The sequence below is a fragment of the Mercenaria mercenaria genome, chromosome 7 (assembly GCF_021730395.1).
Source record: "Mercenaria mercenaria strain notata chromosome 7, MADL_Memer_1, whole genome shotgun sequence".
Classification (NCBI taxonomy): domain Eukaryota; kingdom Metazoa; phylum Mollusca; class Bivalvia; order Venerida; family Veneridae; genus Mercenaria; species Mercenaria mercenaria.
This window is the reverse complement of record NC_069367.1, coordinates 79277285-79304410: the sequence shown is the minus strand read 5'-3', so window position 1 is coordinate 79304410 and position 27126 is coordinate 79277285. Positions and strand designations below refer to the sequence as shown.

Below are 27126 nucleotides of genomic sequence, written 5' to 3'. Positions count from 1 at the left end.
TAGAATGAATACCCTCTAATATATCATAAATTTTCGATGGTCGGGTTGAAGATCGGCGTGTTCAATGAACAATTTTACAGATTTCATAATATTTGTTTAAGTTATAACATTTAAAAGGATTAAACTTTTTGCCATGTTATTTTAGTAATTCGTATGAAAGGCCATTTTTCAATGTTATCCGTACCAAGCCCTTTATTCTTAAGTCAGAGCCGATTCATTTACGCCAGCTATGCGGCATCCATTTTGATTTAATAAAAATTCATATCGGAAAATCATTAGCAGGATATGGAATGTATTCTGTCTCCATGCGACGTCTCTTGCATCTTATTGCAAAAGGTCAAGGTCAACCCTGGTAACTGAAGATCAAATTACATTTTCATGCAAAAATGTGAAAAATGTCACCTTTACAGTTTTAATCTATTTGATATGTCTTCATATTATTAGTCGTTGTAGTTAATTCGTTTTAATGTTTGTATGTTAGGCAAAGTGCAGATGTAACCCCAAAACTACCACGGGTAAAGCTAATATCAAAGGTCAAAGGTCAAATTTGTGTGAAAGAAATCGCATGAATAGCTTCCTGTTTGAAAAATAACAGATATTTTTTAACATTATTAGTAATTGCTCGTGATTTATTTTAAGGTATATACATGTATGTCCCACAATGTCAGTAATAAAGTATAGTCTGAAATGAGTCAAGATCAAATGTGATATTAAGGGTCAAATGTCATTTTTAAATAAAAGAATGAAAAGTAGCTCTTTAACTTTTCTCTTTGTAAATAATATCTTGTCGATATTAATCAATGATATCAGTTCATTGTAATGTACAAATGTTAGGCGATGTTTGGTATGCACATATAATTTCAAAACATTGAAGGTCAACCATAATATCAAAGGTCGGAGGTTAAAAAATGAGTAAAATTTTTCAATAATATCACCTATCTGTAATATTTTTTATTGTTAATAAGTATTTGTTTTGCCATTTTAGTAACTGATCGTTGTTTATTTTACTGTATATATGTCAGAGATGATACCCCCTAATATTTTACAAGTGAGTTTTACCTCCACTATCACAAACATAGGTGAACAAAATATAGATAGGCACGGCTTTGACACTTAAGGTTTTCATGGATGATATGAAATATTGTTTCCAAAACAGTATAAACTTCTCTTGGCCTCAATCGTTGCAATAAACGTTCGTGAGCTCACAGACCATCCGCCTAGTTACCGATTTGTTTTCTTCACAAATACATCGCTTTTAATTACTTTCGAAACAATTCCCATTCAAATAAAGAAAACAAATTTAATAAATAGTTCCTCGCTATCAACTTTTCACAAATCACAATCATCAATTTACCTAATTCATCTATTAGAGAGTATAAAACAGATACTCATTAATTTGCAAATTATGTTTTATTTTATGTATTTCAGTCTCTTCTATTTACAAAATATATACAAATTGAATTATACATCAAAGCATTAAAAACATGTGTAAATGACCATTCAATTTTAGAATTTTAAGACACATATAAAACGGTAAAAATAACAATACATACAACAAAAAGCAACCAGATTACTTATAAAAGTACAGATGCATGTGTGTGTACATATGTGTTATGCGTGTCTGTGTGCAGGTGTCTGTGTGTATGTTAAACCAGATGACTTTAAAAAAAAGTACTGACAAGTGTGTGTGTGCATGCGTGTTTGCGTGTGTGAGTGTTTGTGTTGGTGTGGGTGTGTGTATATGTGTGTAACCACATCAATTAAAAAAGTATAGGCATCTGTACATGTGTTAGTGCGTGTGTGTTGTCTGTGTCTCTGTGTGTGTCTGCATTTGTCTGTGTGTGCGCGCGTGTGTGTATGTGTGTGAATCTGGTGAGGGAAAGTTGCCTCAGAGTATGCTGATATGTTAAATGTAGAAGTCAAATTCATAATTCAACGAACAAGTGACTAAGGTATTTAGTTCAGTCAGTCACATCCCATTAACAATAATTAAGCATACGAAGTACAATGAAGAATATGTATGCACTTGTATGAAGAATTAATAGACTTATAACTTAAATTTACAATGACTACAAAATCTACTACCATAATGGTAAATTTGATAAGATATACCAACTATTGTTAATCACAGACAACCCAGTGTTGTCTATATTAAAGAAATTGTTTTGTCATGTCCAGTAATAAATCCCCTTGTCATCTATTCATATTCAAATAAGGCAAACATTGCAAACATTCTTATTCTCCCTACATTAAGTCTGTGATCTAACAATATCACATCATCAAAACACTTTATGTTGAAAATAATAATAATAACAATAATTGACAAATGGATTACTTTCACAGTAATAAACTTTGCATATATCACACTACTATGTGGATAAAATTGAGCAACAACTGCTAATCAGTCTAACCAGATACAACTTTAATTTTTAAAATGTAACTAGAATACTCAGCTTTAAAATGATGTTGAGGCTTATTCTATTAGCAATTGTTTCTCAGTAGTAGTAAAAGGAAATCACTTATAATAGATAGATATTATTTACACAGATAAAACTGTTTTCTTTGTAATATTAAAAAGCAGGTTTTGGCTAATACTCTAGTCAGAACATCGGAAGTAAAAAGAATTTTCATTTTATCAGCATTACTCTTGTCCATAAAATTTGGCGCAGAAACAATGGCCTTACTAAAAAGGATATCTCCGATATCATTGTACATAGTACAATCAAGCAAAACATGGCTGTCATTTTCAATTACATTAACGGTATTGACATTACAAAACGGACAGATCCTTCTTTCTATAGGTAAACCTTCATATCTTCCTGTCTCAGTTGGAGCAGAGCAACTCCACTTCCACATTTACACAGTATCATAGTGCAATACCTCTCAACACAAAACTCTTTTTCAAAGGTACAGTATGTTCGAAGTTTGTTACCACCTCTACCGGAGTTTCAATGGACAGCATTAATACTATTATTCCACTACTATTATGACCTTTAAACAGCTTCTCCAACATGCTTGGCAATATTATATTTAGATATTGTTATAGTAAAATCAGAGTACTGCACTAACCCGTAATGATTTAAATGTTTTCTAACAAAGCAGAACCAGTTCTTACAGTTCATTCTTTAGTATTAGTCCAGTGTTATACGCTTATTTAATCGTGAAGAGTTAGTAGTGGAAAAGCAGGTCCCAGTAGTTACTCACCGTCTTCCACTGGCGTATAGTTGACGGAACCCAACCCATATCCTCAGAGACTCCAAGATTATAAGATCAATAGTGAAAGAAAGTAAATACAACCAGGAAAATGGGTTTCATTTGTAATTGTTCACATAAGCCCAAGTATACACGTGGAAATGTATAAACAATGGCGATAACACCTTTTATTCAGTTATCTCAACAATGACCTCAGAAGTGCGAAGCCGAGAACACCTAATACGCCAACGCCAACGCCAGTAAGTACCTCGGAAAGATAGGAATCATTTGCTTTACGACTGGCCCATCGTCCACCGACGTTTCCGATTATAGTAATAGTATTTTGCATGTTGCTGGGTACGAAATTTTCTATTTTCACTCTGATCATGTTGAGCCTCCTAAGCCTTTGCAAGTGTTGACAGATCCAAAGGCGTCTGTTGTTTTTTGTAACCCAGTTGTTGTTGTGTCGTGTGACTGGAAGTGGTGGTATTGCACCTATATTTTGCCTAAAACAAATAAAATTTACTAATGTACCATGCATTATAAGATTTTGTGTCATTTTAACAAAAGTTCTTGCATAAAAAACTACTTTTTTACTAGATCCGCCCATGTATTAACGGGAGAAAATCGTGTGCAAACAAGACAATTCACGTGCTGTTAATACATGATTTTTATTTTTGAAATGCTTTCCCAGGGACGTATATGTATTTCTGCACAGATTGACATCTGATATCTGCGTCTTGTAGCATAAAAAAAGAAATCTAATCCATAGAATGTTTTGCTGTATCAGTTACCAACGCCAAATGCACTGCCCCCAAAAATGTACGTACTCACTTCTTCCCTTGTTTACTCCCCTTTTAAAAGTCAGCGTCGATTCAGTTTTTGTAGATAACCGTGAATGTTTAACTTGTGCGATTGTTTGTTTTTAAGAATCATATTAATGATTTTGGTAAGTATCAGTCGGTATGTTTTAATCTAATTTCTCGAAGAATTTATATAAAAAGTTGAACGCTTGTCACTACGTTCGTACTCATCCGTACTCGAAGTGTGTTCGTACTCAAAATAACTCGAATGTAAAGTTATTATTCTTGAAATTGTGCACCTGTTTACCTATTTTTTACGTAATATGCAAAATTGTTGATAATGAAATGTTTCTAATACGGAGAGATAAAAAAAAGATTTCTTGGCCTTGGCTATGGATATATAAAACATGTTACCGTTTCCAAGAACAACAGAATGGTAATTAAAAGATGTACCGGAATCGTAAAAGTCATCATATATGAAAACAATACAATTAGTCGTCGTGTTATGTTTTTATGCACGAATAGCGACAATACACGTTTGTTTTGTGTGTTAAGGTCTGCAGAAGCCCTTGGGATATGTTTGTGACCTCATACTTCTATCTCGGTCACAAGCATTCCCGCGGGCTTCTGCACACGTTAATAAACAAAACAAAACGTGTTTGTGTAGAAATACAGTTTTGATGTCTGTTTTTTGCTTATTGACAATCACTTCAATTTAGGGGTATAAAATGACATCGTTTTAATGTATCTTCACAATTTGTTTCGATGTTTCTAACAACATGAAAAATGTGATATATTTAAGAATCGTAAATAGATATGAAGTTATTTTCAAAACTCTAATTGTAAGAGTGTAAATGCTTATTTTGAGTAAGAACTTAAGGCAATAGTTCGACTTAAAATAGATTATCCCAAAGTCTAAAAATAAATTTGTGTGCATGTATAATGTAACAGTTTATATAAAAATGAATGAACAAGCAAAGAAACGTCACACCAGGCTAATTAAAAAACGTGTAGTAAGTTTGAATATGTATTTATCAACGCCTTTAAAACATCTGTTTTTAAATGTATTTCTTTTAAAAGAAAACATGATTATAAAATGGTTGAAAAGTAAAACTTTACTGAACAAGGTAAATGTGACAATTTTTAAAACTGATATACCATGACGGAACTATTTGAATTGCTCATGAAATAATTTTGTGTTGTCAGTCTCAGCACCTGACTGATCTTTGTGACTTTTAGTTTATGATAAAAATAGTCTAGCGAACAAGTTCGCCAGTATAAAAAATGATGTGATGTAAGTGCAGGTCAAAGCCAACTACAACACAACGTGCAAACAATTCACTTATTTCGGTGACATACCAGTAAGTTTGTACATCAAGTGATCGTATTCAAATGATACAAATGTAAATGAAGGAAACGTTGCTATTATTTCACTTGAAAAGCAACATCCCAAACGATGAATTTAAAAGAAAAGCGTAATATGTAACAAAAACATATTGTTCTAAATTAATGTAAATATCTAAATAAAAGTAGTCTATGAAGTTTGAAGACTCTTTTCCAAAATATCTAATGTTGCATAAGACGATTTGTTATGGGTATGTAAATGAAAGCAACTCTGTTACAACAACTTTCGAATTTTGATTAAGGTCACAAAATTATTTACTTCAGCGGTAAGTGCTTGAACATTTTAAGCCTTTCGAAGTGGCATGTGTCAAATGTAACGGTGTGTTAGGTCAGAAATGATGTGTGTAAAATTGAAAATAACATATTCATGCAATCTGCTTTTAGGTTTTTTTATAATTGCCAACACGTCACCGATAATACTATGAACATTTGTATATCGTATATATATAACAGCTTTCGTTACACAAAATGAATTTCGATAACAGGAGGTAACGTAATTGATAGTGCGGCCGGAATACTATTACAGAACCCATGACATGAACAAAACCTATTTGATAACAAAACATTGAAGTGAAGATAAGAAAATTCAAAATGCTATTCTTGTTTGGTTTCATAGAAATATTTGTTTAAGATGAACAACAAGATTAATTCTAACAGTGACAAAAATCTTTTAAGAATCAATCAAACATCTACATCTATGTGGTACTCGGAAACAATCATAACTGATAACACTGTGAAGGTACAAGTATGGTGACAGTTCTGAAACGGTGATAATTATCTCACTACGCAGTGTTATCGATATGAAATATCCAGTGCTATATATGCAAAATTTGTTTAGTAATGATTTCTGTATAAACAGAACATCATGCGATATACGCGTGAATACATTTGGTAAAGAACTAATTTCATTTTGGCAGACAAATTCTCTAACTATTGTTAACGGCAGGTATGGTGAAGACCATGATGTTGGTGAATTCACATATTGTGGTGTAAATGGTGCTATAGATTATTTTATATGTAGTAATAATTTATTCCGATAATGCGATATGCGATCACATGCCACTAAATTATTGAGTAAATCTGTTGAGAAACGAGATAAAACTGATGAAACATTCGATACAGATAAAATTGTAATCAATGCTGAACAGAGGTCACAGTACCAGGATATGCTTTGTAATGTTATTGTAAATGATGGGTTCATTGTCCTGGATGAAAAGCTTAATAGTCCTGATACGAATGTTGATGACGTTCTAGAAACCTTTACAAATTGTTTGCATAAGTTAAGTGATAGTTTTGTAATAAAATCTAAAAAGGGCCGTAAACAGTCTTTTCAAAAAATGTATGATGTGATGCAGAGTGCCGAAAATTGAAGCGTGATGCCAATAACGCTTTGCGTAAATACCGTAAAAGTAGCATATGAAAACATTGCCAAATCCCTTGAAAGTAAATTGTCGAATCCTCGGTTATTTTGGCAAAAGGTAAAAGAACTATCATGTACTACTAGTTCAATTAGGAATCCTGACATATCCGATGATGCTTGGCTGCTCCATTTTAAAAAATCTTTTCGGTGATAAAACATTTTTTTATTTTTTTTGCTATAAAAATAAGTCTTATTTTACTATATGGATGTGAATTAAGGGGTCTGGAAATAACAAATGTTGAGTCTGTCCAAATATATTCTTGTAAACGTTTTCTAAATGCATCTAATAACGCTTGCAATGAGGCAATTATGGGAGATTTTACCTTTTTCATTTAATAATTAAAATGTATGATGAACTTGGTTATGAAAATCTGGTAACAAAATAGTTCTTAAGCGGAAGTCGTAATGCTGGGTTTTTCCGATCAGCTGTCACGTGATGTAGGTACAAGCTATCGATCGATAACATGTCTGTTTTTGATACGTTTCAGTGACGCGCTGAAAATAATTCAGAAATGCTAACAAAAACATGCACATGGGGACAATGTAAAAGTGACAGCCGATACAAAGATGCACCTCACATGTCAGGAGTGACATTTTCGCCATTTCCAAAACCAAAAACTAACTTTGAGAGATGCAGACTCTGGGTCAAGTTATGTGGACGGCCATTCACTCAGCTGAATCCCAGAAAGATTAAACGTCATACGCATTATATTTGTTCAAAGGTGCAGTGACATGTAAATAGAAATACAAAATTATATATTTCTTATTTATTTGTTTCTGCCTTGGTAGATTTCTCATGCGCGGATCCAGCCAATGTTCTCAGAGGGTGGCGGGGGTCCGACCGAACCCTTAGTCGGCCTTAATATGAAAAATACATGTCTTTATACACTAAATAATTAAATAATTTGATGTGATTTTTGTGGATGTTAGCCGTTTGTGGATGTTAGCCGTTTATAAGTACAGAGTTGTTGCTGAACAGGCTGAAATAGAAAATTAGCGGACCAGGTAGGGTAGTCTGGGGCCATGCTCTCTCTCTCTCTCTCTCTCTCTCTCTCTCTCTCTCTCTCTCTCTCTCTTCCTCCCCCCTTTCCCCCTCCCCCATCCACCCCCGGAAAATTTTGAAATTCAGCGCTTCATTTCCTGCATTCTGTGGCATTTTAGGAGCATTTAAGAACACCTTTTCCATTGCAATTTTATATACAATATACCCCTTCTTTTCACATTTTATGAGTTCACCTGTTAAATTTGGGAAAAATAATAAAATTAAGTTTTCTTAAAGCTAAAATTCTTTGTTTCTTTGAAATAATTAACATAACTTGAATTACGTCGGGGTCGTATGTAGCAGCAGCCCTAATGTTGCCTTTTCGAAAACCATTATCTTTCCTTCTTCTCTTCTTTCCTTTTTTTTAGGATTTTCCGGGGGGACCCGGACCTCCCTCTGATTCCGCGCATGTTTCTCATCTATTTACCATAGGCGTGCAGTGCTGTCATATTAGATCAAGGGTGGGTGGGGTGCAACTTATTCCTGTCTTTTATATATATATATGTATTAACAGATTCCTGAATTTTCTGGATTAAAGGTATACTCTCAAGCTTAGAAATCATTTATATTGGTCTGTCTCCTACATTACTTGAATCTTCTTAGAATGCTTAAATTTTCAATATTAATATTTTGTCACAATGTACCCATTCCGGCATGTTTAAATCTATTGCTCATACACCGCTGTATGTAAAGATGAGTACTGTGAGTGTCTATATTATCTTGGTCTTCAAGACTTGCATACTGATTTTAATATTTATGCTCCTCGCCTTTTAAATTACCTATGCACCTCCTTGATATATTTTTACTTTATATCTTCAGCAATTTGTACCTGGTCTACTAGATCCTATTAAAGCCAGCCCTTTTAAAAAAAACCAGCACCAAGTAGAAAGCATCCAGCAGAGAGAATCAACTGTGAATCTAAACGTCGTTTACTGACTACTGACACTTCTGAAAATGTACAAAGCTCCATGGTCTTTTCAGATGTTAAAAGCAAAAGTCTACCAAATTTTGACAGTCTCTTTGATAATTGTGAAAACTGTAAGAAAGACAGCTTTGAAAAGTGTGAAAGTCACTTTAATGAACCTCAGGATTGTAATAATACTTCTCATAAGTCTGTGCAAACTGATGCTTACAATCCATTCATTGAAAATATTCTGAGTAGTGATAAACTGTGTTTTCATTACACTGGAGTGCCAACTGTTGAGCTTTTAAAATGGCTATTTGAATGGATTCAGCCCGCTGCTCAGAATACAAAATTGTGGGATGGTCACAGGCAACACATTCCTGGTAGGAAAGGAGGCAGAAAGAGGAAAAACATTTTGAGGAACTGATATTATGTCTTGTGAAAATTCGCGATGGATATGGCTCACAGTACTTGTCATACCTGTTTATTGTTTCTGCAAGCCATGTTTGTAGATTTTTTTCTACATGGGTAAATTTATTAGACAAGTGTTTAAAAAACTTGCTTATCTGGCCAACAAAAGGGTTAGTAAAGTCAAACTTGCCAAGTGACTTCTCTAAATATCCAAATATCAGAGCTGTCATTGATTGCACCGACTACTTTGTGCAGAAGTCTATTAGGCCTGAACCCGCCCGCTTAGCTCAATAGGGAGAGCGTCGTTTACGGATCGCGGGGTCGTGAGTTCGATCCTCGGGCGAAGCGTATGTTCTCCGTGACGATTTGATAAAAGACATTGTGTCTGAAATCATTCGTCCTCCACCTCTGATTCATGTGGGGAAGTTGGCAGTTACTTGCGGAGAACAGGTTTCTACTGGTACAGAATCCAGGAACACTAGTTAGGTTAACTGCCCGCCGTTACATGACTGAAATACTGTTGAAAAACGGCGCTAAACCCTAAACAAACAAACAAATATTAGGCCTGCGGCACAGAAGCTGACATGGTATAATTATAAACATGCAAACACATTCAAGCAGCTGATTGCAATTTCACAAACTGGAACTGTCACTTTTGTTTCAAATCTGTATATTGGATTTGTGTTAAGGCTTCTCAGTTCATTGACTTAGTAGAAACAGGAGACGACAATATGGCTGACAGAGGTTTTAACATCAGACACTTATTGTTCCCTAAAAGGGGCGTGGGCAGTGTTTCATTTTCCATTACTGCTCAGGAACAGATTCAATCAAACCGAGTCTGCAACTTTCACTGTTTGCCTTGTTCTCGGTGCTTCCGAGGGATCTACTTTTTAGATTTTATTTAACATTCCAGCATTTCCACATAGAAAAATCTATCTAAGAAAGCTGTAAGCAAGTCAAGAACAGTCGCAAGTGCCCATGTTGAGCGGGGAATTAGGCGAATGAAGACATTTAAAAATTTTGACTGGAATTATTCCAATTAAACTCAGATTTTTGCTGCCACAAATAACAAGAACTGTTCCTGTACTGTGTAATTTACAGCATTGGTTAGCTTAAGATGCATGCTAGCATAGAAAAGACCACTTATTGAAAGCAGCAAAAGACTTAAAAGTAGTATTTTTTTCATGTACATTGTATTCAAATTCACAAGTAATTTGCAGGTATTTCTACTATGGCTTGTCCCTCTTGACCATTATTTTCAGTGTGGTCTTTCTTCAGAGGTAGTCTTCAACACCAGCGTTATTAATTTCAAAACTACTGTGAAAATACTTTTCAACAAAAATTGACACAAAGTAACCTTGAGCTGACAATAACCCCCATCCCCCCCCCCCCACACACACACACCCCGCTCTAGGGATATTTCTACGCTATGATTTTCTTAAAGCATACAATATGAGCTGTCATTTCAGAAATTCTGCCACCTAGCAGTCGGGTCCTTTTTACGTTACAGCCTACTTTGTACGTTACCATTAATAATTTCTAGAAAATACTGACTCGCACTACATAAATATTTTACTAGCAACACAATATATCAATATATAAGGACAGAATATACAGATTTATATTTTGTAGGAAAAAATTGACACTTATAGGCATGTTATCAAATGTACGTTACCAAAAATTGTAATGAAAATAGAAAATATAACTAATATGTGGTTTTATATTTTATTTGAAGTGTCTATGTCAAAAGTGTTATAAAAGGAGGTTGTGGTTATAACAGATAAGAGCTTGATATAATTATACTGGTTGTAAAATATTTCTTATTATTAAGAAAAAATAAGCGGTAATGTATAGTAAAGAAGATAAAGTAATATGTGACCATGACTGAGAAAATGGGTCCAGATGAGGAAATTTGACAGTTTCAGGTTTTTGCATATTTAGAAAGTATACCCATTCAGAAATAAATCCTGAAAATTTCAGATGAAAATCTTCAAAATTGTCAGTTTTATGACAGATTTTGTAACATAGATATTAAAAATAAAAACAGAACATTTCAGTTATTCTTTCTTTCTAGTTTATTTCTCACCTACTGGTAATGGCTAACAATTCTGAAATAAATTTATCTTCTGTTACAATTGCATGATATATATATAAGATCCCTTCTTATTACACAAAATGATAATCAACTAAAATCTACAACAATTTCTATAAAAATATTTCTCAAATTGTGTTACCATGGCAACAAATATATTAAATTCCCTTTTCTATGATAAAACTTTAAAAAAACTTGTTCACTTAAAGTAAGGACTTTAAAAAGTAAAATATTAGAAGGCATAATGTATTTATAAAAATATTCTGAAAATTTCACATGAAAATATTAAGAATGTTTGGTTTTATGACAAGTTTTTGTAACATGGGTAATAACCATAAGAATAAGTTAGATTTGTCATTGTTTCTTCAGTACTTGTCTTTTAGATGCTGGTAATAAATGACTATTTTGGAAAAAAAGAACCTTTTATTATTATGAAATTTTATTCTTGTGATGCTTACTTAAAACAGAAAAATACAGCTAATTAAAATCTTTCATATTTTCTATGAAAACATTATTCAAATTGTGTTACCATGGCAACATATGCATTAAATTCCTTTTTCTACAATAGAACTTAAAAACAAAAGCTTCATTTGAAATAATGTTTCTTATAAGTTGAAATTTCGAAGTATATGTATTCGAAAGTAAAATTAGAAAATTTTATGTGAAAAGATATAAAATGTTTGGTTTTATGACAGATTTCGTAACACTGGTAATAACCACAAGAATAAACTATTTCAGTCGTTGTTTCTTCAGTTTGTGTTTTCACTTATTGGTAATCACTGGCTATTTTTAAATAAATGAATCTTCTTTTAGAAAGAATATTTAGATATTCGCTTAAAGTGCAAACATCTAGCTGGCTAAAGTCCTTCACATTTTCTATAAAAACATTATTAAATTATGTTACCATGGCAACATATGCATTCGATTCTATTTTCTATAATAATATTTTAAAAAAGAGCTAAATTTGGAAAAGTGTTTCAGATAACTTGAATATTATAAAGTGGTATGTATTCAAAAATATTATCTCAAAATTCCATGTTAAAAAAATTAAAATGTTTTGTTTTATGACAGCGTTTGTAACATGAGTAATAACTATAAGAATAAGACATTTCTGTCATTGTTTCTTCATAACTTGCCTTTTACCTGCCGGTAATAAATGACTATTTTGAAATAAATGAAACATATATTACTATTGATTTTTTTATTGTTTATGCTTATTTTAAAGTAGAATACTAGAAAGTATATCTAATTAAAAATTTTCCATATTTTCTAAGACAATTGTGTTACCATGACGACATATGTTTTAAATTCCCTTTTCCTACAATAATTCTTAAAAACAAGAGCTTATTCTAAAAAAGTATTTCTAATAAGTTGAATATTTGAAAGTATAAGTATTCAGGAAAGAAATCTGAAAATTTCACATAAAAACTTTAAAATAACAAAACAAAACAGTAACAAAAGTAGTTATCGTAAGAATAAACATTTCAGTCATCCCTTTCCTCATAATCTGTTTTTTTCTCTGGCTAGTTATAACTGACAATACTGAAGAAAGTGAACATTCTTTTACCATTACATTATATACTGTAGATCCCTTATTGAAATACAAATCCTTAATTTCAATGAAATATAATTTGAATTATGTTACCATGGCAACATACATACTAAATTCCTTTTTCTAAAAATACTTTAATAATTAACACAATAGCATAACTTTTGATGAAGGTAACACTGCAACAAGCTCTGGGGAAAAGTAAATATTTATTTCCAGCCAATACTTTAATGTAGGTAACTGAAACTACAACCTTTACTTGATGTTTAACCTTAACAGCTAAACACATCTATATGAACAGCAAAACAGGCTAAAGTGTTGTGTATTAAAACGTTTGAATTCAACAACAATTTCTATCTTTTACATTCTCTTCCTTTTTTCAGTTCTCAGAAAAATCCTTGTCAATCACAATTTCAGTTTTCAGTTCAAGTGGTCTGGGACAAACAGAATCATTTGACATTTAAGACAAATACTATTCTCTTATGAGTTCATACAGGTACCATTGTCAGGCTTGTGTCATTCCATGTCAATAATACTCGTTTGGCAAGAGGGAGTAGATTTTAGTAAGTTAACTGTCTCAACTTCGATTGTCACTTTTAACACTAACAATCCAGGTGTTTCTGCAGACATGATAAAGTGGTAATACTTGGTTATCTTCTTCAAAAGTTTAAAATATTGTGATAAGATATTATATTGTGATAAAATATTTCTCCACTGGTAGAATATGACAGGATTTAAATCATTGTTGACCAACTCTGCAATGTTATGACCTTTCTTTGATGACTGACACACTGTGTCAGCAATATCATGTATTATTAAAGGTCTCAGCATTCACCCTCCTCCACAGATTCTTCTAAATTCAAAAGTGCAAGTCAGATTCAAACTTTGCATGGTCTGTGATCATTGTTGAATATTCAATCGATCTGTGATTTCCTGTAACAAACAAGTAAAACATTTTATTTTAAATACTTTACCTGGGAGTCACTTTATTTAATAAAAGCAGAGTTATCACTATTTGATAATAGATGATTCTTACAACCAATGCTCTAAAATACTGACAGACTGACAACAGCGTGCTGTCAGTATATAAAATGTACTTTGTAGAGCTTGAATACTGCATATAGGATGTTCTAAAACACATTATTTGCATTTATTGTGTTAACCCTTAACCTGCTAAATTTGCAAAATGGACTACTCCATCTTAAATAGAGACAGTACCATTTATAGCTTATAGGGGGTTCTCATAGAAAATATACTGACTAAATATCAAACACTGCAGATCATGATCAGACTGCACAGATTAAAAGTATACACTGTTTTAACAGCTATCAAAAATGGTTGTTACCTAGTAAAGCTCTCCACAGACCATACCACAGCAAGATGTTATTTCTATTCTAGCTAGCAGCATTGTCAAAATGGAATACCAATACAGATAGTAATGTACCATGCTCACAAGTTGTCTGCCCCTTAACCAATTGAGTTGCTTTCATAAACAAGAAGAAACACTTGCCTTCCTGAAAAAAGATTTAAAAGTCTTTGGTAAAAATATCTGTTATCTTCATGTATCTCAGGAACCTTTATAGTCTTCATTCTAATCCATATTCTTGGTGCAATAAAACTGGTAAAAAAATTCAATCACATCACAATTTCTAAGTCAAGAATGGGTTAATTAAATTTGAAAATAATCACATTACAATTAAACTAAATTACAATTAATTGATTTACTTCAAATAATTAATTAAAATTCCTATTATTTAGAACTCTTCTACAACTTAATGAGATATCAACTTATACACATATACATGTAGTGTTAAGCATTCAAATTATCCATGTACTTATTGAGTGCCACAGACTTTTCTCAGGCTAATAGCCAATGTAATGAAGACTTTAAACAAACTGATCCTCCTCAAAACCGGATTGCTGAAATTAAATTTCAATAATGCCGGTTTTGTCAGTTTAAGCCATTCAATAGTCATAGTACATGTACATACATTGTACAATTCATTAGTGTAGAAGTAGACTTATTTTGTATAGGCTCCAACAAAACCTAGACAGAGGTATAATTAAATAATATATTGCATTAAAATTATAATAGGAGCCATTAGCTGCATGTTACTTACCTGATTCCTCAAAGCACATCCAAAATATATTACATTTTCTTCAGATCTTAAAGTAAACAGACCAATTTCCTGGCTGTTGTAGGGTATATGAACCAGCTGTAGTGGAATGAACCATCAAAGGAACAACGAATATTATCTGAAAGAAGATACATTACATGTACTGTAAACATCACTAAAAATCAAAAACTGAATACTTAATTTATAATGTGACTGTGAAAGATTTCGTTAACTTACCACAAAATACTTTAAAAGTTATTATACTATGAATCTATTTTTTAAAGGATCATAAATTGTTTTACACACAGCAAGGCTCGAAAATTTAAAAAGAAAATAAGATTTTCATTATATAGCATAAATTCCCACTATCCATATACAATCATCCTGTTACAAAACATTCTGAATCAACAATAATGGAAAGAGAGTAGTCAGCAGACAGAAATAACATGACTTATGAGACCCACAGCAAAGACAGTTACCATTTTATAAATGGAAGCGTCTAGACATCCGGTAACCAGAAACCTAGCCAGTGTTTTAGCCAACCGGTAACAGGACGCCTAGCCTACCCTATCCTAAAGGGGTTTTCTAGGCGTCCGGTAATCAATTTTAAAATATTGTCTGAATAAGCCTTACAGGTGAATATTCAAACCTTAGTATGCCAAAAAAATATGATACAATAAATTTATTTATTACAGTATTCAAATATAAAATGATCGCCGAACAGCTAGGAAAACATTCGCGGAGAGGCTAGTCGTCTTGCTGCCGGACAGCTAGAATGCAGGGTAGGCGTCCGGTTACCGGACATCTACATATTTCCTTTTAAAATACCTTGGCTACTACTGTGAGAGGGGACTTTTCGGGAAATGATGTGACACAGGCAGGCATCTATAAGTCTGCATCAAATTTATTAATTTTCATAGCTACAAGTATTTTGTATTTTTCCATACTAATGCTTACTATGGACAATGAAATAATTTGATGAATCCTGGTCACTTTGAGTAAGAAGCTGCCTGCCTTCAATAATCTTTGTAACCCAACTGGCCATTTTATATTAAATACACATGCATAATGAAATCATCTGTGTTTAGTGGCCACAAGATAAATTTCATTTTCCCTCGGTATGTTTTGGATTCACTTCCGGGTAAAAGTCAGACTTATTTCAGTGAAAGTTTCAAATATATTAGAGAATCTACATTAACAACTGATTATAAACGGTACTTACCAAATCAGTAAACAGTATTACAAGTCTCAGATCCCTTCATCGTTGAACAAAAGGTAGTTAAACAAAAGTAAATTTCACATGCTTCCCTGATAAAATCCGAAACCGGAAACATACAGTAGCGAAGGGGAAACAACTGATTTTGAATGAAATATTTTGTCTCAGGCGTAATACCACTATTTTTTTTTACAGGTCTGATGTCTAAATATTCTTTCTCTAGTAGGCTGTTATCAGTCATGTAACAAGCAGTCGTACTTTAACGGTCAAACTTTTGCTAATTAAAACATGTGTAAGAAAGCTGCGCGCGTAAACTTGGCGCAACTTTAGACGTCGTTTCTCGATATTACGTCATGCCGCATCTGGACCGGTTTTCAAAGACGACGTCACATATAATGTTGACAATATGAGTTTCAAATTTATAATAATAATTTTTTTTTAAAAAGTCGAAAACTATTTGGGATGTGGTAAAATATTTTGTTTAAACAGATATGTAACATGTACAAATTTCATAAATATTTATTATATATTTTAAAACATCAATATATCACAAATTATAAATCTAGGTAACGAAAATTACTAATTAGATAAATTATATATAATTTTCTTCAAACTGTATTTACCATCAAGATTGACAAAAAATCATTTTTCATGTGAAATGAAACTGATTTCATTGAGTTGAAAATGAAATAAAATGAAATGAAATAAAATGAAAAAAATAAATAGACAAATAAAAAAAATAAAAAAATTACATATTTGTGAGCTGATTTGCAGAGAGTGAGTGCTCAAACTTGCTTCATATATATGGCACCTTCGAATTATTCAATCAATGATAATGCTACAGTCCAGCATATGTTAAAAACGTCAGTAGATGCAAGTAATGAAGTTGGTCAGAAATATACTATAGTGGCATGTGACTCGGCTGTTGCTAAGAATGCATATTCTTTGGTTCTGCAGTGTAGAGATGGATTTGGATGGATTTCACACAATCTGCTTTATATTTGGGCCTGTAGGAAAATTATTGAAGGGCAATGGTCTTGCAGAACTTGTAATGTAGAATCAGGAATTTATTTTAGCGGTTCACTTGATAAAGTATTACCAGGTAAACGCTATAACCATACCCTAAATGAACACAGGACTTTAATGGAAGCTCTTGAGTGTTTGCTTCTATGCAAGTCGGAAAAGACAGAACCCCGTAAAGAAAGCATTTCAGAAGACACTAATATTACAGAAACGGACTGAAAGTCCATGCAAAGAAAAGGTGTTTGAAATAATAACTCTCCTGACTTTGAAGAGTATTTCAACAGACATGAGCAGTTCAAATCAGAAATCAGAAAGGGTGAAAGTGGCCAAACTGCTCAATTTTGGTCAATGCATATAGGCCTAATTAACATGATATTTTTGCTCATCAATGAATTCTCTTGATTTACATATAGCATCTCTGTACAAACTGTGCTCTTTGTTCTTCGCATTTGACCACAATAAGTTTTTCTCGCTACCGCCTCATTTACCTGTTGACATTGATAAATATTGATCCAGGTGCAGAAGAGCTACTCCGAAGTAATGATTTTAGTGTATCTAGGTCTTCTGTACCGGCATTGAGAAATTCTGTAGATATTACTACAAAGCAGACAATTAACAGACATGAAAAGTCTGAGGTTGGCATACTTGGTTTCAGTAGAAACTATGCTGCATATTTCCACTGGCGCATGACTTGTCATTACAGAGCAAAGTATGTTGAAGCAACACTTCAGAATGCAGACATACATAGAGAAGACATGTCCAACCACAAAGAAGTATGACCTGCTCAGATAGGCATGATTGAAGAGGAAGTTGACAGGGTTATGATGGCATAGAATCATTCACAAACCCATTCCAGGCTGAAAAAAACAACAAAGATGAAATTTACTGTGTCGTCTGGTATTCCTGCGAAAGCAGAAGTCGCTCATGACCTTAAGGCAACTGAAATAGGTGTAAAGACAATGGATGGATTATCAAAATAAGATTGATTGAAAAATCAGTTCCTTTCCAAGACCCCATTAACAGAAGAATACTTATAACATTTTCCACAGCTGAAGTTAAAAGGAAAGTAACCAATTCTCAAAACAAAATATTACAGATAAGAGCAGAACGTAACGTATATGAACAGTTGGTACTTTTGGCTGTTCGGCACAACATAGATCTAGAACTGACACCTTCTTTTCCTCTAGGACCTGTCACCTGGCCGTTATAGCTACTGCCAATGAAAACAGACAAGTCAAAACTACTTCACTATGTAGAGGCTGCAGCCGTCCAAAGAGATGACATTGTTTTGTTGATTGACAGTGACGCCCTGCTGCACAGCTTAGTAACCATCCCTGCAACATTCCAAGACGTAGCCGAAGCTCTGTTCAGTCAACTACCTAAGACAGCTTGAGTCGATTTTGTAACTGACACTTACAGTCCTCGTGACTGAAAAGCATTCATGTCATATAGTGAAAACGAAACACAGTGATCAATCTAGTTTTCGAACAATGAAACTATGATTCCTATGCACCAAAGATGAAGGGAAGACAACTGTATTTTGTCAATGGTAAAAAGTGTTATTTACTCACAAGTGAAGATGGGAACAAAATTCAAGCTCAATCAAAGTTAGAGCCCGCTTAGCTCAGTAGGTAAGAGCGTTGGTCTACGGATCTCGGGGTCGCTAGTTCGATCCTCGGGCGGGGCGTATGTTCTCCGTGACTATTTGATAAACGACATTGTGTCTGAAATCATTAGTCCTCCGCCTCTGATTCATGTGGGGAAGTTGGCAGTTACTTGCGGAGAACAGGTTTGTACTGGTACAGAATCCAGGAATACTGGTTAGGTTAACTGCCCGCCGTTACATGACTGAAATACTGTTGAAAAACGGCGTTAAACCCAAAAACAAACAAACAAATCAAAAACACAAAGTACTGTTATATTTTACACTGGACCAGGCAATAAGAAACGCTATTTAAATGCTCACAACATCTTTATAAGCAAAGGAGAAAGAATCTGCTCAATGTTGCCTGCAATACACCATCTGACTGATTGACATAACCGTGCTTTTGTTCGCACAGGGAAAGTAACACCACTCAAATTAGTAGAGAAAAACCAGGTGTAAGTTGCAACATTAGCAGAAGTAGTTCATACACTGATCTCTTTAACAGCATCGAAACTATTGTCTGTGCAATCTATGGACTGAAGAATACAATAACATCAACAAACTTATATATGACATGTTTCTCGCAAAGTATCAAGTACGTGTTGGTAATGTCCCGCGTACATATAATGGTATGGACATGAGTCTATTTCCACTGTGCCAATTGTCACTTAGAATGCACATAACCCGTGCGAACTATCAATTCTACCAAAAGTAGATGAAAGTGGATAGAAATCTGGATCAGAAAATTTGTTGGAATATGACTGGTGTTCCGATAATATAGTACTTCAAGAACTAGCTGAAATTATTTGTGACACATCAGCAACATGTGACTCTGATGATGACTATGAAAGAAGTAGTGATGACCAATATAATTGACACCATATACGAAACAGACAGTGATTATGATGACTTAGGTGACAGAACCCCGCAACTTAATTGTTTCTCATATTTGATTTCTGTGAATTTATTTGGTTAAACAGATAAGCGGTTGCAAGCGTGTATTTTTCAATTACTAAAATACATATTCAGTAACGTTTCGTAACGTAGGTAACAATGTCAGTGCTGGGCTATATGCATTTTTATATCAAACTAGTTCGAACTTGTTAAGATACTCGCATTATCTAAGTTTGAACATCATTATAAGGATTACATAAACAATCTATCGACTGAGAAATGAAAATAATATATCGCGAATTTTAGTAACGTAAATAAAAATGGTAACATACTTGTTTTGTTTTGAAAACTGTTGAACGATACATTTTTAAATACTAATGTAATGTGTATCTGAAAATACTATAATTTAGACATATCTGATATTTTCTGACAATTAAACCTATTGAATTATTGATATGAGTATTTTTATAAAGCAGAATGGTAACGTAAATTACAAAATGAACTGATCGATTTAGAGAAAAAAACTAAGCCGTAACATTGACAACATCATATTCTGCATATTAGTAAACCCACTTGCTGATGATTTTGGTTGTTTCTACCATATAAATCACCACATTCCAGTTTTATCATTTATTAAATAATTGTTAAGGTAACGTAAATAACAGGCTGTAACTCATAGAGAACCCGCTTGCCAGACGGCAGAATTCAGAAATATGATATACATACAAGGGGCTTCAAAAATAATGGGGTCTACAAAAATCCCTAGGTGGGGTGGGGGGGAAGGGTTTCACCTTCCAACTCTAGGTCTAATAAGTTTTGTTCATAGATTTTGCACATTGTAATTATTGCCATTTAATACATGAAGTTACAGGTACATGGGGAAGGGTTTTCACCTTCCAACTCTAGGTCTAATAAGTTTTGTTCATAGATTTTGCACATTGTAATTATTGCCATTTAATACATGAAGTTACAGGTACATGATGAATCTAGTGTTTTCTAAATGCCCTTTTTTCCAAAAAAGTAGTAATTATAAAATTAATATTATAAGTAAGTTCATCTATTGCCTTCAAGTTATAAACATAATGTCTGAAAGTGAACACAGTTTGTACTTTATGAAATGACAACAGTTTGGTTTTTGATAACACAGCAGTCATGCAGAAATAAACTTGAATATAATTATTGAATATAGAAGCATAATTATATTATCATTTTTATTAAAACGTTTGTAACTGATACATGTTATGTCAAAATAAAGTTTCTTAGCATTGTGTTTTTATAAGTATGCATTTTTCTTCTTTTGGTACACTGTTTTCAATATTCAGTGCTCTGACATAAAAAATTCCAGACAAAAAAATCCTTGACTTCCATGACAGTTTTTCTTGCCTTTGTTATTTATTATTAAATATTATTATTATGAAATTGAAGAACAACAAAAAAGGAAAATGTAGTTTGATTATGATGACAATGTAAATTAACCCTTATCATGCTGGTCACGATTGATTCTAGCCTTTGCGACCAGTGTAGATTATGATCAGCCTGCACATCCGTGCAGTCTGATCATAGTCTACACTGTTCGCTATACAGTCAGTATCTTTTTGATAAACACCCCTTTAAACAGTTAATGGTATTGTCAAAATTGACAGATGGACAAGTTCATTATAGAAATTTAGCAAGGTAAGGGTTAAAAACCCCAAGTTAATTATGAAACTGTAAAGTGAGTCACTGTTTACAAGCATTAAATTTCGCAGAATAACTGACCTTTAAAAGAAAGATGAAGCTGTCTTTAAGGCTCAGCCTTGCAAAAAAATGATGTATGAATTTATTCATTCACTATCTTACTTTGTTATTTCACAAGGAGTGGAAAGTAAATGTTACTGTAAAATGACAACAGTTTATCTTTGCACTGTTTCCAAAAGTATTTGTCAAATTCTACATCAATGGTACAAATTCTGTTGTGTGTGTGTAAAAAATCATAATACATTTGCTGATTTCAGTAACAGCCATCTGACCCTGTATTTGGTAGAAGTATATATGTGTATCTTTAATATGTAATTGACCATTTTCATCTTCTTGGCAAATTGAAGCCATTTTCAAGGCAGTCCTAGGGTGAAAGCTTTTATATTTATATGAACATTTCACTTCAATTAAAAATACCCCACAAATTTTGCAGTCTACAACTCCATCTGGTGAACATCCCAAAACTGCATAGGCATCCTCGTTAAACAAAACAAGACCAGGAATAGATAACTGACACTGCCTGTGTTTAAACCTATGTGATTTCAAACACATATTTCTGGCCTTATTCTCATATCGCCTACCAAACTGAATCGCCAATGGAAGACTAGAATCTAAAAAACCGGTTATTCAACAATTTTTCACCAGTTCTTGTTTCGTTGGTTGATGAACAAATTAATTTAAAATTTGAAGCAGTTAAAAGTCCTTTTCTCATTGTGTGCCAGTTGTTGTTGTTAGCCTGTCCTCTTGTGGAAAGTTCAATGTGCTTTTGTTCTTCCTTGGAATATCATAAATTATAGTTAATAAGTATGTTTCTACACTTACAGTTTTCAACAATACATTTGTGTGAATCAAGAAATGAAAACAGTTTTTTCCATTGGGGTCATTATTTCTAGGGTAGATGCTGTAGTGGCTCCCTTCTCTTAAATTTCATATCCAGAATACATGCCTTTGCATACAATACTTCTATTCTTGACAGAAACAAATCCGGATTTGCTTTCTGGATGGAATCTGGTAAGGATTTAAAATTGCAGGGTCTTGCTGAAGTTGGACTGAAAAGTAAAGAATACATGTTTATTACATTGTCAGCATTAAATGCTGCATAAGTGATGAGAGAAGATGCTGGTTGCATTTATTTAAAACCCCTGGAAATGGAATCCAACTTATTAAGTATTCTACATAGATTATTATACTTCTTTACAAATGTTGTAAAACCTGCCTTATCTTGCACCCTTGGGGATGGATGGCTTGATCATGCTGTCTAAAGTATGATGCCGTTTAAACCAGATTTTACATTTTATGTAGGCATGACCAAGAGACCATGGCAGACAAGGCATAATTCTATAAAACCAGGAGGTGTATAAACCAATCTTACTGTAAAATGCTAAACAATTTCAATAATATTAAAACAATGGGATAATTTAGCTTTCTTAGTCCAAACTAAATTATTTAAGCTCAATGGTGATTATCGAGTCGCTTGCTGTTTTATGTATAGAAACCGTTGTGACACCAGTGGGTTCGGAACTCGCAACCGCCGGGTTGATTGGTCAACACCTGATCCCCTTCACCACAACTCCCCTTTAAGAGTTGATAAAACTTAAAATATTTTGAAATTGTCAAAGAGGACAAAAAGTTACCTTGTTTGCAAAACTGAGGTATTCAGTTCTGATACTGGAAGGGTTTGCAGGGACAGTCTGTCTGACTGGCTTGGACGGTACACCCATTTGCAAGGCTCGGACGTACAACTTCCTTTGCCAAAGTCTTGAAGGAAATCAAGAACTTCAAATAATGTCGCTATAACATGCCGACAACATCCATCCATGCTAAAGTAAATAAAAATGTACAGTTTTAATAAAAAAATACACACTAAGAGGAACAAAAAATATATTTACGCAGTTTGACATCAAATATTGATATATTAGTATTATTACAGAATTATAAAAATTACTGGACCATCCATCATGTAGTGATAAATTGACAGGCTAATTCATAACGTGGCTTAGCCAAGGAGCTTTGTAGCTCGGCTGAGTCAACATTGGAGTAGGCAATGGGTTAGAGTCCCTCTTGAGTCGCAATATATTTTCACTGAACATTAAGTCTATCATTCTGTATCATTTTATGCTTATTAAATGTAATAAAAGTGGGTTATATGTAACAGGCTGAAAATGTTTCAGGCCTGACCGAGAATCGAACCCGGGACCTCTTACACCTAAGGCGGACACTCTACCACATCGCTATAAAAGCTAGTTCAATAGTATAACTATTGTAATTAATTAAAGATTTTATTACCGTAAGTTACCAGTATTGACCACTTCATGTAGTATTGACTGGTATGGCTTTGAACCAGGGGCGGTGTTAAATAACCACCCAACACTGTGGGTGCGAATCAGGTTTCTCTTTACAATGCTGAGGCCCAACTACTGTTACTGTCGGTATTAAATATTACTAATACTGTATGCAAATATTTCTATTTTTGATTAAACCTACCCGATTTAATCATAATTTTTAACAAATAATTAATGAAAATCATGCAACACTTACCCTCCTTTACAAGAGCAGTAGGCTGAATGCACAGAACCACCATCATTCTTTTTCAAGATCAACCATGTGTTGTAGTAGCCTAACTTTGACAATGTGTCCTTGTCACATGTCCGTGACTTAACCTTGCTCTTCAGCCCAATATAATCATTCATGTAATCCACTCATTTCACTATCTTGAAACATTGTATATCCTTCTAATTTATGATAGTTCCAAAGTTTTGCATGATCAAAGTCATTAAATGAGACAAGGAAATTGTAAATATCAAAGATAGAAATTGCATCAGATCCATCCATTAACTGAGGCGTCGTTAGAAATTCGCCATTATCCATCCTTAGCTTGTCCGACAATATTTCGGTCTGTCTTCAACGAGTCCATCTGGATCAATTTCAATATTTATGCTGGTCGCGATTTCACATAATTCGATTTATTCTGCTTTTTTAGTTTTATTAAAACAAACTCCTCTCACTTTCAAGTAATCCTGCAATTCACGTAACGATTTACCAGAAAACATCTCCACGATATATTATTATGATCCAATATTAATACTTTGTGTGTGTAACCATTTTGTATTATCATTTTATATTATGAATGTATACTATAGCGGGTAAACAACTATTGGTTGATGTTATGTAACTGTGTTGTAAATTTGTATGTGGGCCGGAGGCCTTTTGTACAATGAATTCTGAATCTGAATCTATATACTAGTACAGCTAAAAAGGGTATCCATCTATATCATTTTACGTTCAGAGAAATGTACATAGATTACTATACTTTTAACTTTAACTTGGTAATGTAGACATATTTCTGTTACGGATGTTATAACAGGTTGGAAGCATCTATATACATTCATATTTAATTTTAGTTTCACGATTACTAAGATATTCAAACTGCGCTTGTTTGTTAACTTTATGTTCCCAGTTATGCCTGAATTTGTTGCTGTTGTTGTTGTTGTAGCTGATTGCGACGTTTTAACTGTTTTTTTTCCAAATAATTTTGTTTCTGATGGTTATCATTGTACAGAAAAAAAACAGTGCAAATGACAACAACTTTATCAATTTTTAAGGAGTCAACTTTGATAAAATATGAAAATATCGCGAAGGGCATTTTGAATTTCTCTAACTAGAAAGAATGTCCAAGGGCCACGGAGCAAAACCCGTCAGGAATTGCGTAAATTCCATCCAATGAACAAATTAAAACTAAAGAATCTTGAATAAACACTAGTACAAGAAAACAACTATAAGATGTGTCGATTGCGGCCTTTGTGAGTTTTCTTATATAAATTTCGAAATATTAGGGTATAATAATAAATTAAAGTAGCTGTTCAGAATTCATTATTACTAAAATTACTAATAAACAAAAATTGTTTAATTTAATGCATTAATGCATTACACCTTATTTCGAATATATCGTTGATCCCGTTCATAGAATATGTATATTGTATTTTGTGAAAAGAAATACAACTTCTTACGTCATTTTTTATTCGGTTTAATCAATAGACATAAACCATTTAAATAAAAATTAGTCATTTATCTATTCTCTAATTGTAAATGATCTGATACTCCAAAAGAGAAACTAATAAAAATATCGTAACATTAAATCAAAATACCTGTTGTTCATGTAGTCATCGAGCTCTTCTCCAATCAATTTTCCATCCCATGAAGTATTTCTTAGTGTAGCTTCCGAGTAAAATATTTGAGAAGGGTCCAAAGAAGTTTTTGCCATGGCTTTGATTTAAAATACTTATTTTCCACAAATTCAACTTGCAAGCAAACAATTAGCAAATCACTAAAATATGTTATCCTATCATGTTATGAATTACCAACGGCAAGTTATTGATTATACTATTCTATATTTGCGAAAGAGTATAATACACAAACTCGATCTATTGTTCTTTGTATGTTTTCGTCTGCAGCCTTTTGTAATTTGATATTCGGTTCAGTTTATATATTTGTAAGGACATGTTTTGACTTAATTCTTTAACAACACGAGCTTCACGAGTGGTAACATAGACAAATAAACACCTTTATTTATTTATGTTACCTTTATTTATTCTTTATATACGTAAAATACACATATGAGTATAAGGAAAAACTTCTCCCAAATGTATAGATGAGGCACAGAGTAGTGTGGTATTTATTGGACCACTATTACAAAATACTCTTAAAATGTCTAGATGGCTTCCTCACATGACGGCACGAGTGGGTCTCGAACTCACAGCGACAAGGGGCAAGTGATTCGGAGTCAGCAAACATGACCACTCATCCACGGAAGCCACTTTATTGCGACGTAGGCCATATGAAATGGGAATATAAAAAAGATGCATGACCAAACATGGGCAATATTTAGAACACTAAAATATTTTATACTTATAGAGAGCAGATTTAGAGACATATACATTCACAGAACCATGATTTTTCCTGCCCATATAATACAAGCACCCTTCGGTTTAGTAATATGATACGTAATAATATGTAATTTTGGGCTATGTTGAACAGTGTCATGTGTGTGTATTAGTGTTCATACGTCTTAAACTTACTAATGAGCATCACTCGTTGAAAAATTTCTATATAGGCAATTAGAAGCAATGACACAGATAATACACAATGAACGACTAAATCTGATGACGAAACATGAATACTCATAATGCAAATGACGCACAATTGTGAAAATGAGAAAGTTTCATTTACTGAGTCCATAAAGCACTTGTGTTCCGATTATCAGTATCATTATGTACAAAATAGGGGCATTTAGAAGATTACCACTAACCAATACAGCGAATGTATGCCACATTGTAGAATGACAGGAAGCACTATCAATATCAGACTATCTAAGAAGGCAGAATGTAAGTATATGAACTTAATGCAGAGGCAAGGCATCTTTGTGTAGTACTCTTGAACCTCTGGATCGATTTCATTATTACTATAGTTGAAATACACACCTTTTATCACTAATTTCAATTAGCGGTACTTATAATCTAAACTCATCTGTGGCATATTTTCACTGACCATTTCAAGGCGTTGCCGCTATGTATATACCGACTAGAAATATTACTACTTCATCTAAAAGTCAGCTTTCCAGCATCATTCAGCTATAATGTAGCTCATTGCATTTTATATGTATGCAAAGTAGGAGACTCGT

The 27126-nt window shown here is 33.3% G+C and overlaps 1 protein-coding gene and 1 long non-coding RNA gene across 2 annotated transcripts; both read right to left on the bottom strand.

Moving 5' to 3' along the window:
* Positions 1-1397: 1397 nt before the first annotated feature.
* On the bottom strand, positions 1398-25911 carry LOC123553812 (uncharacterized). The gene is made up of 2 exons (XM_045343474.2): positions 25595-25911; positions 1398-3698 (listed from the first exon to the last, which is right to left on the bottom strand). Exons 1-2 carry the CDS (start codon positions 25708-25710, stop codon positions 3389-3391), a joined length of 426 nt encoding a protein of 141 aa, XP_045199409.1. The 5' UTR covers positions 25711-25911; the 3' UTR covers positions 1398-3388.
* On the bottom strand, positions 11234-20034 carry LOC128558686 (uncharacterized). The gene is made up of 4 exons (XR_008371817.1): positions 16157-20034; positions 14938-15073; positions 14163-14331; positions 11234-13750 (listed from the first exon to the last, which is right to left on the bottom strand). It is a non-coding gene; the product is annotated as an uncharacterized LOC128558686 (long non-coding RNA).
* Positions 25912-27126: the final 1215 nt, after the last annotated feature.

Bases quoted from the DNA above. Each gene is read 5' to 3' on its own strand.
- LOC123553812 (XM_045343474.2), bottom strand. From the start codon at position 25,710: ATGGCAAAAACTTCTTTGGACCCTTCTCAAATATTTTACTCGGAAGCT. The intron at 3,699-25,594 runs GTATTTTGATTT...TATTTGTTTTAG, and splicing joins GATGACTACATGAACAACAG to GCAAAATATAGGTGCAATAC.